Below are 17,466 nucleotides of genomic sequence, written 5' to 3'. Positions count from 1 at the left end.
ACATAATCAGCATCATCGGTGCACTTAAGTAGTAGTCAATAAATAGAAGGATCTAGAGTAAAGAAGGCATGCAAACTTTGATAAAATTTTGTTACAACTCTTAAAGCACTTTTTCTCTCATCTCTCGCTCTCGCTCTCTCTCTAACGACCATTCTAACCCCTATCACTTCTTCTTCTTCTTTCAGGTTATCTTCAAAAAGTAGCTTGATCCATTTCTGTAATTCGATTCTATTAACTATTGATTAATAAAAGATCCTTGATTCTTACTTCATTTTCTTAATTCAATTCTGTCAAATTCTAGTACATTACAACCTACTCCCTCTTTATTTAATTGTTTCTCTGTAGAATTAACCCAAATAGCCGTCAATCAAATTGTTTAAATTGAAATAGTCGGTGGATGTATAATATATATTTGTAACTCATGTATAATATGTGTACAACTGTGTAATTTATGTATACCGACTAGAAAAAGTAAATGATGAATCTGCTCTGCTATTTGTGTATAAATCCCTTTTAAGTTCAATGCACTGACTGCATAAAAATTATTTATACAGCTAGTTTTAGCATTTCAGGTGGTCTTAAGTGCCTGGTCTCTTGGAAAGAGGAATTTTACCGTGGCTTCTGTAAAATAGCTCTATTTTATGACTCGTCCCTAACCAGATGAAAAAGAAAAGGATATGAAATAGCATGGTATAAAAATCCCGATAGACCAACAGTGAAACTCTATTGCTCAAATTAATCTAAAGTACTAGACTAACTATACAAAAGACGGAACTGTAAATGTCAATCAAAGCTCACAGTGTGTATTGGAACCACCCCTATAATAAAGAGGAAAAATAAAAGCTTATTTGCACCAAACAAAAAAATAAAGACATGAATAATGTGTTCTCATTTTAATTTCTATTTCTTAAGGTTAAATTGTTTCATTATGTGCAAATATCTAGAGCAAGTATTTTCAGTGGCAGCGACATGTCCTTCCTTTATGTTGTCTTCTGAAATTCCTATTATGTCTGATTTTTTCTTTCTTCTTTTCCTTGCCCCTTTGGAAGGGCTTGGTTTATTTTTATTTTTTTTGGGTACCCAATGGAAGCAGATATTGTGTCACGGGTTCGAACCGTGGAAGCAGTCACTAATGTTTGCATTAGGGTAGACTGTCTATATCACATCCCTTAGGGTGTAGCCCTTCCCCAAACCCTGCATGGATACTTTGTGCACCGGACTGCCTTCATCTGCAACCCAGAAGTGGCTGCATTCGGTTGGTCGCCTTTGGCAATTTTCTATAGGCGGATAAAGGATAATGGTAGTTATCCCTTGTTCAAGGTAATGAGTTTACTATTTCTCTGCTGGTGAACGATGGTGTTTACCTCTTAAACAAGGTAATGAGTTTACAAAGTATTTGTATTTCTCTATCAGTTGTAAGTTGATATTGATGAGACTTCTTGTGATATAATTGTATCCTTGTCCTAATCTAAAGGATTTTATGATAATGGTCCAGAATACTGCTTGCGTTCTACTAATCAAACTAGATTGGTTGGGATGCAAAGCAACTTTCATAGAAAACAATGTAAACATACAAATACAAAACAATCCAGAAAAAATATAATGTAGGTGTTCATAAAAAACACCGGAAAATGTATAAATAATACAATGGCAAAGATAACATGGAAAATGCATCAAGTATCGATGATGCAATCACTTGAATTCTCAAAATACATGGGCTTAAAATAGTGACATCCAGGAAGATGGGATAGTTTGATTTACAAGAATGCATCCTTCTCGAGCAGCTTTAGGACCTCCTTCTGGTTATTGAGTTTGGCAACATCTATTGGTGTCTTCCCATCCAAGTTTTGAACAGTTCTGCAACAAAGAAATAGAATCTAGTAAATGGGATAAGAAAGATAGAACAGCAACAAACAAGGGGCGTCCAGGAACATGATATCGCGATGCCCAAAGAATTAGACTTACACAGCAGCTCCATTCTCTAACAGCAGTGCTACACACTCCTTTCTTCCGTATCCAGCAGCATAGTGCAAAGCAGTATTCTTATTCTTGTCCAAAGCGTCGACCTTTGCCCCAGCCTCAAGAAGAACCTGAGCACATTTCACCTGTATAGCAATACGGAGCAACAGCTTAACGCCTGGAAAATACGCTAAACCTTCTCTAACTTCAATGTTACTACATTCTTAAACGGCACGTAGTCCATATTCTCTGATGTATGAGTGATGGTTACATCCCAGAAAAGGAAAAAGAAATTTACAAGGCCACATCCCCCCTGGTGGATTGTACAATAGAAGGAACGCTTATAAGAACTGATTTCTAAGGAAAGAAATCAATAAATCAATAATAACCAGATCATGCCATAAACTTGACTACAAGAACTGACCCCTATTTAAATTCACAGGATAACTGATCTATAGATAACTCCTAATAAATTGTTAATTATTAGCATACTAGTAAGTTTTTTTTTTTCCTTTTATTTTATTCTATAAGATTCTTAGCATATTAGTAAGCTCCAAGGAAAATAAAACATTAAAGAGAGGGAGTCTGTAGGGGACTAGCGGACGGTGTATAAGGCAGCTACTACTACTAGTGGAGATAAAAACTTTAAAATGAACGCAAATTTCAAGGGAAAACCAATTTTTGCTTTAAGGAAGAATTGTTCCCACTGGGGACAAGTTTTGTAGCTTAGCTAAACCCATTAGGAAGCCAAATAGGACACTCTAGAATGCTGAAATACACAAATCCCTGGATACAGATGCAAGTACACTGAGTATGACAATGGTCCAAAGGAACATTTTAACTATCTTGTTACCTCCCCATATCCACATGCAAAATGCAATGCTGTCCTTCCTTCTGAGTCTTCTTCATCTTTATCAGCACCAGTTGCTATCGCATTCTTCAAGCCCTAAAAGTTAAAGAAAAGCTATACAAGTTTAAATGAGGTCTCTTCTATTAGAGATATTTAGTAAGTACGTTCACATCAAGGCTCATGGTATATTCAATTCATCCACAAATTCGGCCAGCAGGATAGCTTTAGATGAAGAGAGAAGGGGGAGGGGAGTTTTCTCCAACAAGTAAATGGCTTCTGAACTAAAGATAACAAATGAAACTTCCACTTATTTCATGTTTATGACCCCAAAATAGTACACTTAATAAGCACCTCTGCATCTCCCACACTGGCACACTGGTGAACGACGGATTCATCTTCATTTGCTTCTTCTGTTTCATCTGGCCCAGAAACTCCAGCCGAGGTGGCACCCTCCCCTGCAACAGCAAAACCCATTGCTTCACCTAGCTTCTTTAGAACATCTTGATCATTCCAATACCTGAGAAATAAAAAAGAAAAAAAAAATCATACCTTACAGTTAAATAACAAAATAAAAAGCAAAACATTTTTTTTTTTTTAATCACAAGGTACAAAACAGAAGACATTTATAATACAGCAAAGATAAAATATTACATAGTTAAGATCAAGGATCAAAAGTGCACAGTACATAAAATCTTGTATCTAAGGAAGAGAACTGAAGTAAATAATTAGCAAGCACATGGAGCTGCAGGAGTAAGGCTGCGTACAATAGACCTTATGGTCCAGCCCTTCCCCGGACCCCGCGCATAGCGGGAGCTTAGTGCACCGGGATGCCCTATTTAATGGAGCTGCAGGAGTGCACATAATATGCTTTCTGGACACTTAAGTCCAACATGCTATATAGCTCATAAGAGCAGTAAATGAACAATCTCAGAACGAAATAAATTGGGAAGCACAAAGAAAATGTCGCAGGCTCACATCCATTTCTTTTACAGCTCTCTCACTTGATTTCTCCGCCACATGTATATCAAAAGTAGCCACCAAAATGTTTCCTTTTTTCCCTGCTCTAGAGAGAACTTAAGATGAGATTCTTTAACTGGGACTGGCATTGTCTGGTTGATTCCAGTCACCAAAGATTCATAACAGATAGTGAGTTCCAGTAAAGCTGCAAACTTTAATTTCGAATAATGATTTATGCTCAATATCAAGACCCACCACCCTTTCTATGACATTGTTGCCTTAATTTAATCAACTAAAACTTCTACAAGAAAAGCTTATCCCGTAAATAAATATCATTTTATCATGGTGCGTGTTCATTTCAAAAGATACACTCAACAAGGAAAAACTGTGGATCTCAATCTGAAATACTTAACCACCAATGACATCTTATACTTGACACGTATGTTCTGAGCTTGAAATTAGGTTAAGCAAAAGTGAATGCCACTAATAATAACAAATAGGAGCACATATGACCTCATCATTGCAGCAGGACCTCCACTTTCAATCTCTTCCAAAATTGGTTTCAGTGATGGGTCTTCTTTGATGTGCGCCATTCGTTCTTCAATTTGGTTTTTCTGTGACGGGTTTGTCAAATTCTCAAGCATGCTGGACATAGATGGATCCTGATATATACAAAAATGACACTCAAAGCTGAACCTTTATGTGCTAAGAAATCCAGTGGCTTTCTGTACAACATGAAACAAATGATACCTGCATCAATGCACTACCAAGTTGCTCAGCCATGGTCATAAATTGAGGATTTTGCATAACCTGTTGCATTGTAGAGTAATATTGTTGGCTATCAAAGTTGGGGATACTCTCTTCCACAGCAGCACCGTGAAAAGTCTTCTGAAGCTGCTCAGCCATCTGATTAAATGAAGGATCTTTTGCAATCTGCTCAGCTAGTTCTTTAATACTTGGATCCTACATTAGCCACGTTATTTGAAAATAAAATGAGATACTACAAAATTACAAATGAACATGTCAAGCAACCAAGCACCAGAACGTTTATTAATTGCATTCTGATAATTATATAACAGTTTATACCGCTAAATATTGGTGTCACGGGTTTCTTATGTTTTTTTAAGCAACACTAGTGTTGCACAAATTGTTAACAATTTCATGTCTCAATAAATTCAACCAAAATGACAATTGGTTACATTTTGCACTTTTACTTTCCTACCAGCATCTCTTTTGATAGAATATCCTTTACTCGAATGAAAGCAACTGAAAAAGACGTCATGGACTTTTTTTCCTCATAACTTGGCAGTAAGATAGAATTCATTGATAATTATCAAACACAAGTAGAGAACTCTCATTTCGAGTAGTGACAGATATGTACATTAAGCAGTCCAGTCATGGCTGAGAAATCAAAGGGATTTTGAAGCCCAGCTGCAGCTGCAGAGGTTGGTCTAGTCTCTCCTGTTAGTGCTTCCGTGGAGGCAGACTCGGAAGACTTTTTACTCTCAGAAGACCCAGGCTTCTCATCTGGAAAAGAGAAAGATACAAAATCAAAAAATAAAATGACAACTTTATGCTCTACTATTCACCAAGTCACAAAGACAACTTTTTAGATGCAACATGGTATACCATTTTGTACTTTATCAGAGAAAAAACAAATTGCGTGGCTTAAAAACAGCAAAATGATAATTCTAGGTGGTGAGAAAATAACACACAAATCCAGATGACAACTGAGAAACCGATGGTAGGATCCCGAAGAATAATGACAACTTTAGCAATCAAGATAACGGAACAAATAATAAAAGCTCCTTATAGAAAAATAAATAATAAAAGCCCTGATGTATCTTTACTGGCCTTGTATTTATTATCCTTTTTATCTTAAAAAGTTTGTGTATGCTTAAATTTACTCCTGAACTCAAGTATCTATTCTGACGAACCTAGGCCTTCACTCACTAAAATGTCATGATGCAGAATTACCACGAAACTGTAATCAGATTACTTTACAAGTCAAACTGGAATTCAGTTAAGAAAATCAATTTCCACCATAGAAGCATGATGTATTATATATCTTTGGATTGAGACATGCTCTCCACTAAGTTGATCTTTGCTTTTAGCAGCTTGTTTGGATGGTTATCAGATGTTTCTTAATGCATCGTATCGTATTGTATTGGATTGTACTATTCTAATGAATACAATGTTTGGATAGATTGTATCGTTTTATATCGTTTCATAATGTTACACACCAGCAATTTGAAGAATAAACTTACAATATTACAAAGAAAAAATAAAGTATGGGGTAGAGAATTATTTTAAAAAGTAGGGCAATGAGCAAAATAGAATTATAGTTAGAGCGAGATGAGGAAGAAAAAGGTAATGACGCAACCACACCAAATCGGTCGTTACATAAAAGAGGTCTTTTCATCGTTACATAGCAACGTATTTAGTAGTACGATACAATAAAATTTAAATAACAATCAAAATAAATATTTTATTTAAATGATACAATACAATAGGTATCAACCATCCAAACAACTTGCAAGGGACCATCAGCCCAGCTTGTCTATGTACCTTTGGTCAATTAACATCAGAAACACAAACCTTTTTATGTACCTTTGGTCAATTAAACATCAGAAACACAAACCTTTTTTCTAGAAGAAATAAAGCGCCCCAAATATACATAATGGTTTAACATGATTGTTTCTTCACTAACCATTTCTACTCTTCCTGCTTTTACCATTACTACAAGTCATCTCAACCAAATTACTTCTTGAAATTCCAAAAGCATGTTAGTCCGGTAGGAATCATTTTTACAACGATCATGTCTGGGTCAGCTTGCGCACACCTCGACTATTCTACCGAATGCTTGTTACCTCTCACCAACACAGGTACCGAGTAACTTTACCAGCGCTTAGGCTGATGGAAAAAAATCACCTAATATTATTTGCTACTGCTGGAATTTGAACATGTGACTCTATAGTTCTCTTTCCACTTTATTAAACACTAGGTCACACCCTCGGGCGCAGGGGTCGATGCACGTAGGGCTAAGCGGTGTCACATTTGTCGAAGAGTTCTACTAACATATATAATTAATACTTATAATTAATACTTATAATTAATACTATGCAAAACTCGCATAGATAAAATAAAAATGACACTACTCGACCAAGAAAGCTTTCTGGTTCGTTGGTTAGGCGCAGTATTTAGCTTGCGAAGATTGTAGGTATGAACCTCATCTTTAACATTTTCTTTTGCAAATTTTTAAGCCTATCTCTTTAGTTAAAATAATAGAGGTCAGAGCGGAATTGAACCAGCCTTTTCAAGCATAAAATTAAACTAAACCAACGGGACAAGGCCTTATATGTTAGTTAAACTGACAAAAGTTAATGCGATGTTCATTTAAGCGAATTGTTTATTTCTTCCAAAATGTGACACCACTTGTGATAAATCTTGTGTACGCCACTGCTTGGGTGTAAGTCCCGTAGGCTTATAGAAAACTAATGACATTATCATCATCCTACTTTGAATCCCATGCTTCATCCCATTGTACCTCTCTTGCTCCAAACACCATCATATATTTCATCCAACATATCATGGCTAACAATTGGGAAAAAACTGGAAATATGATGTTTCTAAACCTGATAATCACTCATATTAAGCAGCACAACTTGTAGGTTATGACTCTATAGTAAGCCTATGCACCATACAGATACAACAACAACAACAACAACAACAACATACCCAGTATATTCCTATATGTGGGGTTTGGGGAGGATAGTGTGTACGCAGACCTTACCCCTACCTAGTAAAGGTAGAGGATGTTTCCAATAGACCCTCAGCTCAGAAAAGTAGGGAGGAGAAGAAGAAGAATAAGAAGAAGAAGCAAAGAAAAAAAAGTAAGAAAGAGGGGAGAAAATAGGGGGGGATACAGAATAAGTAGCACCAAAATACTATCAGGAGAATACGATAACTGAAACAAACTAAACAATATGATGTAATATAAATCTGAGAGATAGGAAAGTACATGCGTGCTACTAGTACTATTGGTAAGAAAAGGGGAAACTCTCAACTACTTGCTAACCTTCTACCCTAATCCTCGACCTCCACACCCTCCTATCAAGGGTCATGTCCTCAGTGATCTGAAGTCGTACAATGTCTTGCCTAATTACCTCTCTCCAATATTTCTTAGGTATGCATCGACCTCTTCTCAAACCCGCCATGGTCAACATCTCACACCTCCTAACAAGAGCATCAACGCTTCTGTTCTTAACATGCCCGAACCATCTCAGCCTCGACTCATGCATCTTGTCCTCCACGGAGGCCACTCCCACTTTGTCCCGAATAATTTCATTCTTAATCTTATCCCTCCTGGTATACCCACACATCCATTTCAACATCCTCAATTTTGCTACTTTCATCTTCTGCACATGGGAGCTTTTGACTGGCCAACACTCTGCCCCATATAACAGGGTTGGTCGAACCACCACTCTGTAAAATTTATCCTTAAGTTTTGGCGGACATTCTTATCGCAAAGAACACCGGATGCAAGCCTTCACTTCATCCATGCCGCTCCAATATGACGTATGGCATCCTCGTCGATCTCCTCGTTACCCTGTATAATAAATCTGAGATACTTGAAACTACATCTCTTGGGGATGACTCGATACTTGAGTATCGAGCTTCACATCCACGTCAGCTTCAAGGGTCCTGCCACTGAATTTGCACTCCAAGTACTCGGTTTTTGGTCCTGCTCAACTTGAAACCTTTAGACTCCAAGGTTTGTCTCCAAACCTCCAACCTCGCGTTAACCCCGCCTTGAGTCTCGTCTATCAGCACTATATCATTTGCAAACAACATACACCAAGGCACCTCTCCTTGGATGTGCCGCGTCAGCACGTCCATTGCTAAGGCAAATACGAACAGGCTAAGAGCCAATTGCTGGTGCAGTCCCATCATAACTGGAAAGTGTTCTGAGTCTCCTCCTACAGCCCTCACCCGTGTCTTAGCACCATCGTACATATCCTTAATCATCCTAGTGTATGCTACCTGTAGAAAACAGAGACTCAAGTGCGAGCGAAAATCGCCATTGATGTGGCGGTCGAAGCTTCGCAGAGAGCAAACGAGAAAGGAGAAAAGAAAATGGTGGAAACTTCTGGAGAGAGAGAAAGAGAGAAAACGAAACTTTGATAAAATGAAAAAGTGAAAATAGTGAATCTGTATTGTACAGTACATATACACATACTATATTATTGGCTAATTACAAAAATACCCCTCAACTACATAAATACAGATACAGATATAATACACAATACTCTCAATACCCCCCTTCAAGTTGGAGGTGAGGAACTCACTGCCAACTTGCCAAGAATAGAAGTATGTTTGATCCCTGTTAAGGCCTTCGTAAATATGTCTGCTAGCTGAGCGTCTGTGGGAATGTGATGCAAAGTGATGAGGCCATCATGTAACTTGTCTCGTACAAAATGACAATCCACCTCTATGTGCTTGGTACGCTCATGAAACGCTGGATTTCTTGCCATGTGTATCGCAGCTTGGCTATCACAAAAAATCGAGATAGGATGCAAGCAAGGAACTGTCAGTTCTTCTAGCAATCTTTTAAGCCAAATTAGTTCTCCAACTACTTTTCTTACTGATCTATATTCTGCTTCTGCAGAGGAGAGGGAGACTGTTTCCTGCTTCTTCGATTTCCAGCTGATAGGACTATCACCTAATAAGACAATGTATCCACTCACTGATCGTCGAGAATCAGGGCATGCAGCCAGTCTAAGTCACAGAAAGCCTTCATAGTGCAATCTGGGTTGTTGGAAAAGAAAATGCCCAAGGTTGGATCATTCTTAAGATACCTTAAGACATGAAGGGCAGCTTTAAGATGAGGTTCTCTGGGTGTTTGCATGAATTGACTCAAGTGCTGAACACTATAGGCAATATCTAACCTTGTGTTGGTGAGGAAGTTAAGTTTCCCAACTAACTTTCTATAGTGAGTGGGATCTGCCAGTAGGGTTCCCTCTTCTGCCTTCAACTTGACAGTACAGTCAAGAGGAGAAGAGACTGTAGTATACTGATTGTCATATTCTCTCAACAGATCTGCAGTGAACTTCCTCTGTGAAATGAGGACTCCATCATCCTTGTAGAGCACTTCCAGTCCCAGGAAATAGTGCAGCTTTCCTAAATCCTTGATTTTGAACTGATCATGGAGGAAAACCTTTAGTGCCTTAATTTCTTCTACATCTGTACCTGTAAGAATCACATCATCAACATAGACAGCCACAAATACTATTGAAAAACCATCCTTCTTACAGAACAGTGAGTGGTCATTTTCTGAATGTTTGAAACCCCTGGTGCACAGTGCCTCAGTCAGCTTAGCATACCACTGTCTGCTTGCTTGTTTCAGTCCATACAAGGACTTGTTTAACTTGCAAACTAGACTAGGGACCTCAGTCTGCAGTCCCTGTGGTACCTCCATATACACCTCTTCATGTAGATCTCCATGTAAGAATGCGTTGTTCACATCTAGTTGGAAAAGGTTCCAGCCCCTTTTAACTGCTATGCTGATAAGGGTCCTAACAGTTGTCATCTTGACAACTGGAGAGAATGTCTCAGTATAATCTATTCCTGCCTGTTGTGTGTATCCTTTTACCACCAGTCTTGCCTTGAATCTCTCAACAGTCCCATTTGCCCTGTGTTTGATTTTATATACCCATCTGCATCCTATGGCTTTCTTACCTGCAGGCAATGTTACTAAATCCCATGTATGGTTAGCATGCAAAGCCTCAAATTCTTGTGTCATGGCTGCTTGCCATGCAGGGTTTAAGGCAGCTTCCTCATAAGAGCATGGTTCAGATTCATGAGAAATGTTTCTCATCATATGCTGACTGTCCTTGTTTAAAGCAGTAAAACAAATGTGTTGATGGTCTGAAAGGGAAAAATTGAGCAAGACAGTGTGTGATGTATTGTTCTTTAGATTTGGAAGGGAATACACATATTCACTTAGGTAGTTTGGTGTTTTTACTGTTCTGGATGGTCTTGTAGGACTTGGGAATGAGTAAGTATTAGTGGTATGTTGGTCTGAGGTATTTGAAAGGATAGGTGAGTTTTCAGAAATACCTGCATCAACAGGTGAATGGTTGCTTTGATCAACAAGTGGGGAAATATCTTGATTATCTGGTAAAGAAAGGTTGGTGACAGAACTTGGTGAAGTCCCAGTTTGTGACTGACTATTACTCAAGGCAGCATCTCTATGACCTTCACATGCAAGATCATAATGAAAAGATGGCAAAACACAAGGAAGAGAAGTGTGATCAGAAGACACTACAAAAGGGAAAACATGTTCATGGAATTGTACATCTCTGGAAATGTGTATTCTTTTAGTGGCTAAGTTCAGTACCTTGTAACCTTTTGTGCCAAAGGGGTAACCTACAAAAACATGAGGCTCAGTTCTGGGTTCAAATTTGTCTTTATGAGTTTTAAGAGTGGTAGGATAACATAGGCATCCAAAGCTTTTAAGTTGTGAATAATTGGGTTTGTTTTTGTAAAGTATTTCAAAAGGTGATTTGTTATTCAAGATTGTAGAGGGTAGTCTATTAATCAAGTATGTGGCTGTGAGAATGCATTCTCCCCAATATTTGATAGGTAACTTGGACTGATACAGTAAGGCTCTTGCAGTTTCCAACAAATATCTGTGTTTTCTTTCCACCATACCATTTTGTTGAGGTGTGTATGGACAGGTTTTCTGGTGTATAATTCCCTTGGAATGAAAAAATGATGAAGTTTCATTGTTGACAAACTCCAGTCCATTGTCAGACCTCATGGACTTAATGGAAGAATTAAACTGGTTCTCTATCATAGACACAAAGATTCTTAGAATTTGAAGTGTATTACTTTTACAACTCATAAGATATGTCCAGGTTGACCTACTGAAGTCATCAACTATGGTAAGAAAATATTTGTAGTTGTCATGTGTGACTGTGTGGTATGGCCCCCAGAGGTCTATGTGTAATAGTTCAAAAATATTGGTAGATGATGTATTTTTCTGTGGGAATGGTAATCTTGTTTGTCTGGCCATAGGGCAAATTGAACATAAGAATGGTTGTTTGGGTGCAAAACTTACAGGTATAGATGATATTCCCCTCATTTTCACAAAAGGTACATGGCCCAATCTGTTGTGCCACAAATAGTCAACACAATTTCCATAAGATGAAGAATTAGAAAAGGATCCACACACATTAGTAGGATAACAAGAGGTGCAAGAACCTTTCTTATTGCTTGAGAATGGAACATTTACAGATGATGATGAAAGACAATTAGCTGGACAAGTTTCCAAATTGTCATTATCAGTAGAAGCAGAATATGAATTATATGAATTTGAAACGAGAGAAGTGGGAACAGTAACTGAACTAAGGAACTGACATTTTGAGCAGAGGAAGTACAAGTCATTCCTTGCTCTACCAATCTCCAGAGGCCTCTTCATTGAAGGGGCCTGTAAAATGCATGAAGTATCAGAAAATTGGACAATTGTCTTAAGGTATGATGTTAAACAATGAACTGAGATCAAATTGAACTTAAAACTGGGAACAAACAACACTTTGTGTAAAGTCAGCTTAGGGCTAAGGACTGCATCACCAATTTCTGTCACTCTAACTTTGTATCCATTTGGTAAGGTTACTAGGAAAGGATAAGGTAGAAATCTAATGTTGGTTAATAGGGCTTTGTTATAGGACATATGATTAGAAGCTCCAGAGTCTAAAATCCAATATTCAGCAGATGATTTGAAGCATTTACATGAAAGATTACCAATGATTTCTTTATGAGTAGAGCAAGCCAATATACCTGCAAAGTTTGCTGCCCCACTAGTGATGTTATTTGAGACTTCAATTGCACTTCCACCATGGAAGTTCTCCAACAGATGCAGCAGCTGATTATATTGCTCCTTTGTCAGGTTTTGAATCCCCATGCTTTGATTTCTAGCACCAACTTCATTGCATCCTCCAGGAACTATCCCTTCAGGTCCTCCATGCACACTCGCAGCGGAAGCCACACTTTTTCCTTTAGTGAATTTGAAGTCCTCGGGAAATCCGTGTAGTTTGTAGCATTTATCTTTAGTGTGTCCTTGCTTCTTGCAGTAGTCACAAAACAGGCGTGACCTGTTGGATGGATAACTGCCTCTGTATGAGCTGTTGTTCCTCTGTTGAACATAATTTGTCCTAAAAGCTGGATTTGCAAGACCACTGACATTCATTGAAGCAGACTCCATCATCAGATGGTTACTTGGCCTAACTTCCCTTTGTTTTTCTTCCTGGATCAGGATAGAGAAGGCTTGTGCAATACTGGGCAACGGATTCATCATCAAAATGCTTCCTCTCACAACTGTGTAGACCTCGTTTAGACCCATTAGAAACCTGATTAGCCTTCTGTCTTGTTCAGCCTTGTGCATATTTGCCTTGGCACCACAAATACACTGGCACTTACATTGTGCATGTGCATTCAATGTGTTTAACTCTTCCCAAAGCTTCTTCATTTTTGTATAATATCCTGTAATGTCTAGGGTTCCCTGACTTAGATCGTTAATTTCCCTCTCGAGCTGGTACAATTTTGCTCCATTTGTCTGATCGTACCTATCCTCCAGTTCCTGCCACAATTCCTTGGCATCGACCACATACTGTAAGCTATCTGCCAAATCTTTGGAAAGTGAGTTGAGAATCCACGATGTGACCATGTCGTCGCATCTCTCCCACTGCTCAAATGTCGGATGGTCGGAATCTGGCTTCTTACATTTTCCGGTGATGAAACCGACCTTATTCTTCACTGAGAGACCTCTGAGGACGCCTCTTCTCCAGGATCTATAACCAGTTCCGTCAAACACCACAGGCACTAGTGTCGATCCGGCACTCTCTAAAGGATGCATGTACAAGGGATTGGTCGAATCTAATGTATCTTTGTTTGTATTAGTTGAATCCGAAGCATCGGCATCCATCGCCATGATATAAGATGAATTAATCGACAAATCTGAAAAACTGTGGGTGAAAAATTAGGGTTTCCCGATTTTCCTTACAACTTCAAAAAAACAAACGAACAGAGATTAGTGATGAAGGAGATGACCCGGCTTTGATACCATGTAGAAAACAGAGACTCAAGTGCGAGCGAAAATCGCCATTGATGTGGCGGTCGAAGCTTCGCAGAGAGCAAACGAGAAAGGAGAAAAGAAAATGGTGGAAACTTCTGGAGAGAGAGAAAGAGAGAAAACGAAACTTTGATAAAATGAAAAAGTGAAAATAGTGTATCTGTATTGTACAGTACATATACACATACTATATTATTGGCTAATTACAAAAATACCCCTCAACTACATAAATACAGATACAGATATAATACACAATACTCTCAATACTACCGGGATGCCGCTAACCTCCAAGCACCTCCCTAGAACCTCCCTCGAGACTTTATCGTACACTTTTTCAAGGTCGATGAACACCATATGCAAATCCTTCTTACTCTCCCTATACTGCTCCACTAGTCTCCTCACCAAATGGACAGCTTCCGTTGTCGACCGCCCCGGCATGAATCCGAACTGATTTTCGGAAATAGACACGGTCCTCCTCACCCTGGCTTCCACCACCCTCTCCCAAACCTTCATAGTGTGGCTCAACAGCTTTATACCCCTGTAGTTGTTGCAATTTTGGATATCACCCTCGTTCTTATACAATGGAACCATCGTACTCCACCTCCATTCTTCGGGCATCCTTTTTGTCTTAAAAATAACATTAAACAATTCAGTAAGCCACTCCAAGCCACCTCGGCTCGCATTTTTCCAGAATTCCACCGGGATTTCGTCTGGTCACGTCGCTCTGCTCTGCTCATCTTACGCATCGCCCTCTCCACCTCTTCTGCCTTAATATGCCTACAATACCCAAAATCACGCTGACTCTCGGAGTGCTCCAACTCACCCAGCACGATGCTTCTGTTCCCCTCCTCGTTCAACAATTTATTGAAGTATGCCTGCCATATTCGTCTAATATGTGCACCATACAAATAAATGCCCCCAATTATAACATAGATGCACATATAATACTAGAATATAACAGGGAAGAAGGAGAACAGTGAAAAGGCATACCTTCTTTTGCAGCAGGCACAACTTTATCTGCCTGAAGACATCGAACACATTATGTATTAGTATTACTGTTAACAAAAAATAAAAACCAAGGAAATAAAAAAAGAAAAAAACAGAGTTTTACAAGATCAAAAGGTAGAATTTTCCACAATTAAATCAACCCTCAAAAGAAAACAATCCTCAAACCCACCTAACAGAAAACAAGAAAAAGCAAACAAAAAATGGGATTAAATTTACTGTGTAGACCAATTAAAAAAAAAATCCAATCCTCTTAGAACAATTAGCAGATTGATGGTACAAAGTGATAAGATTTGAATCAAGCAAATGGAGAAACGATAAATTGAAGTGTCAATTATGAAAGTAAGTACCTCAGACATAGCTACAGAGGAAAAGAGAGAGAAGTGAGGATATGGGGTTCCTTTGGGTTCCTTGCTTGAGAGCTGAGGCTTAGTAGAGAACTTTGGGGATACACAAAAGAAATCAAAGAGAACAGAAAGGGTTTTGTGAGATGGGGGCAATCTTGAAACCAAAAAAAAAAAAATGAATGGGGGCAATCTAATCTAAAGTGACAGTCTTACAGATAGACCCAAAAATGTTAATGTATAGTGATACTATATGATTTGGTGCATGCATTTTATTTTTTATTTATTTTATTATTCTATTTTTTTAAACTACACCTCATAATATTAGAAATAATGAGTTATTAACAAACCTGGCATATAATGAGTGATGCAATTAAAGTGAAATTTCGTTGTTGAATGTGGTTATAAACTTATTATGTTTTCTAATCTTAAGTTGTAGTGGAACTTACTATTATTATGTTGGAATTTAACATATGTTAAACTATTTATTTATTTTTTTGAATTTTGAAATTGTGTTATATTCATGGCTCCAATTTACTTGTTTTAGTAGTATTGACTCGCATTGCATGTTGTTCCTTTTTTAGTTAGAATTGATAGATTGGTTTTGTCAAACATTTGAATAATGTTATGACATTATATTTATAAATATTAATTTATTTTATCAAACATGAATTACATGATGTTCTTATAAAACGTATATTTTTAGTTTTTGTAAGTATCTAAACTAAATATTATTAATTTAAAAAATATGTATCAATTATTTTTACAATATTAGTTATAAATATATGATTACTAATTAATGTATATTCACGAAAAAATATACATCTTAAATACCAAATATAATATCATTTATACTTAAAAAAATTTATAGGCATATATTTATTATATTAACTTTTAAGTTTTGTTAATTACTTCATTTAAATCTAATCTAACTGTGTAATTACACTTGTGGAACCTAATAGTAACTTTGTAATTACACTGTAATAGCACTATGAGAAACAAACATGCCGTCGTAATTACACAACTGTGTAATTACTATCTTAGTAATTACACCAATTTCAATTACCTGATGGCTTTCCAAACAGACCCTTAAGGGTTGGGAAACAATACCCCCTCACATTTTGAATGGGAAAGGGAATTCCCCTTATGCAATATATTTATTTTTTGGTGAGAGTTTCTTTTTTCAAATAAAGATTTTTTTCTCTCTCTATCCTTTCAAAGGTGAAGTATAATATTTTTCATCCAAATCAAAACTTGAACTTCGTCTTTCTTGCTTGTAAATTTTAAGATATTTTTTTATTATATTGAGGTTATATTGAGACCATTGTTAAAAAATTTACAATAAAGAAAAAAATTGCATATGAAATTAAAGAAATATGTTGAACGCATATTCACCATGGATGCCTTAACATTTCATGAAGGAAAAAAAATACATTGAAATAGTCAATTCTCTTACATATATTAGATAAACGAATTGTTGCTATGAGTATTAATTTATTTATATATTTTCTTTGTATACTAAAATTATTATACTAAAGCAATTATTAAACTTTACTTATTTCAATTTTTTTTTATTGAACAGAAATTATAGTTGATAATGTCATATTAAAAGTTTATTATAGAGGCGATTTTACATTACATCATATCTTAAACTATGCAGGAAGAAAATTAATGGGGAACTCCATAAATTATATAGATCCTAATTATTTGTCATATGTTGAGCTTTTGGCTATAATGAAAGAACTTGGTTATTCTAAAAATTATCTATTCAAAAAAAGAAAAGATTCTTATTAAAGAAAAATTGTTTCACAAAAATATCTTACATAAGGGGGTTCCTTTTCCCATTCAAAATGTGAGGGGTATTGTTTTTTAACCCTTAAAGGTTAAGGGGTAAACTGGATTTGATTCTTTTATTATTACTCCCAATCCCAATAATAAATTGGAGTATTACCTTAACTTAGGATTAATTGGTTTTTTGGCCTTTTACAAATTTATTTTTAGTTTTATGACTCTACCTCTTTTTTTAAATATGTGAGATTTTCTTTTACACGTAAGAGATTTTTTTTTTTATATATAAGAAATCTAAAAAGATATTTTCTTAAATTCAACATTGTAAAAGGCCTTGTAGGCCTAAAACCTCCTTAATAATTAACTTATAGCTAGTGTTATCTTTTTTAGTTCTTTTTTTCTAATAACAATATCGTCCGGAATCGGATGCA

At 36.9% G+C, this 17,466-nt stretch overlaps 1 protein-coding gene across 1 annotated transcript; it reads right to left on the bottom strand.

Moving 5' to 3' along the window:
• Nucleotides 1–1,531: 1,531 nt before the first annotated feature.
• Nucleotides 1,532–15,462, bottom strand: LOC104109181 (ankyrin repeat domain-containing protein 2B-like). The gene is made up of 9 exons (XM_009618409.4): nt 15,254–15,462; nt 14,889–14,919; nt 5,148–5,293; nt 4,517–4,729; nt 4,280–4,428; nt 3,161–3,326; nt 2,813–2,905; nt 1,966–2,105; nt 1,532–1,857 (listed from the first exon to the last, which is right to left on the bottom strand). The coding sequence occupies exons 1-9, from the start codon at nt 15,260–15,262 to the stop codon at nt 1,758–1,760; spliced, it is 1,047 nt and encodes a 348-aa protein (XP_009616704.1). The 5' UTR covers nt 15,263–15,462; the 3' UTR covers nt 1,532–1,757.
• Nucleotides 15,463–17,466: the final 2,004 nt, after the last annotated feature.

The sequence above is a fragment of the Nicotiana tomentosiformis genome, chromosome 7 (genome assembly GCF_000390325.3).
Source record: "Nicotiana tomentosiformis chromosome 7, ASM39032v3, whole genome shotgun sequence".
Classification (NCBI taxonomy): domain Eukaryota; kingdom Viridiplantae; phylum Streptophyta; class Magnoliopsida; order Solanales; family Solanaceae; genus Nicotiana; species Nicotiana tomentosiformis.
This window is presented reverse-complemented; position numbering and strand designations above follow the sequence as displayed.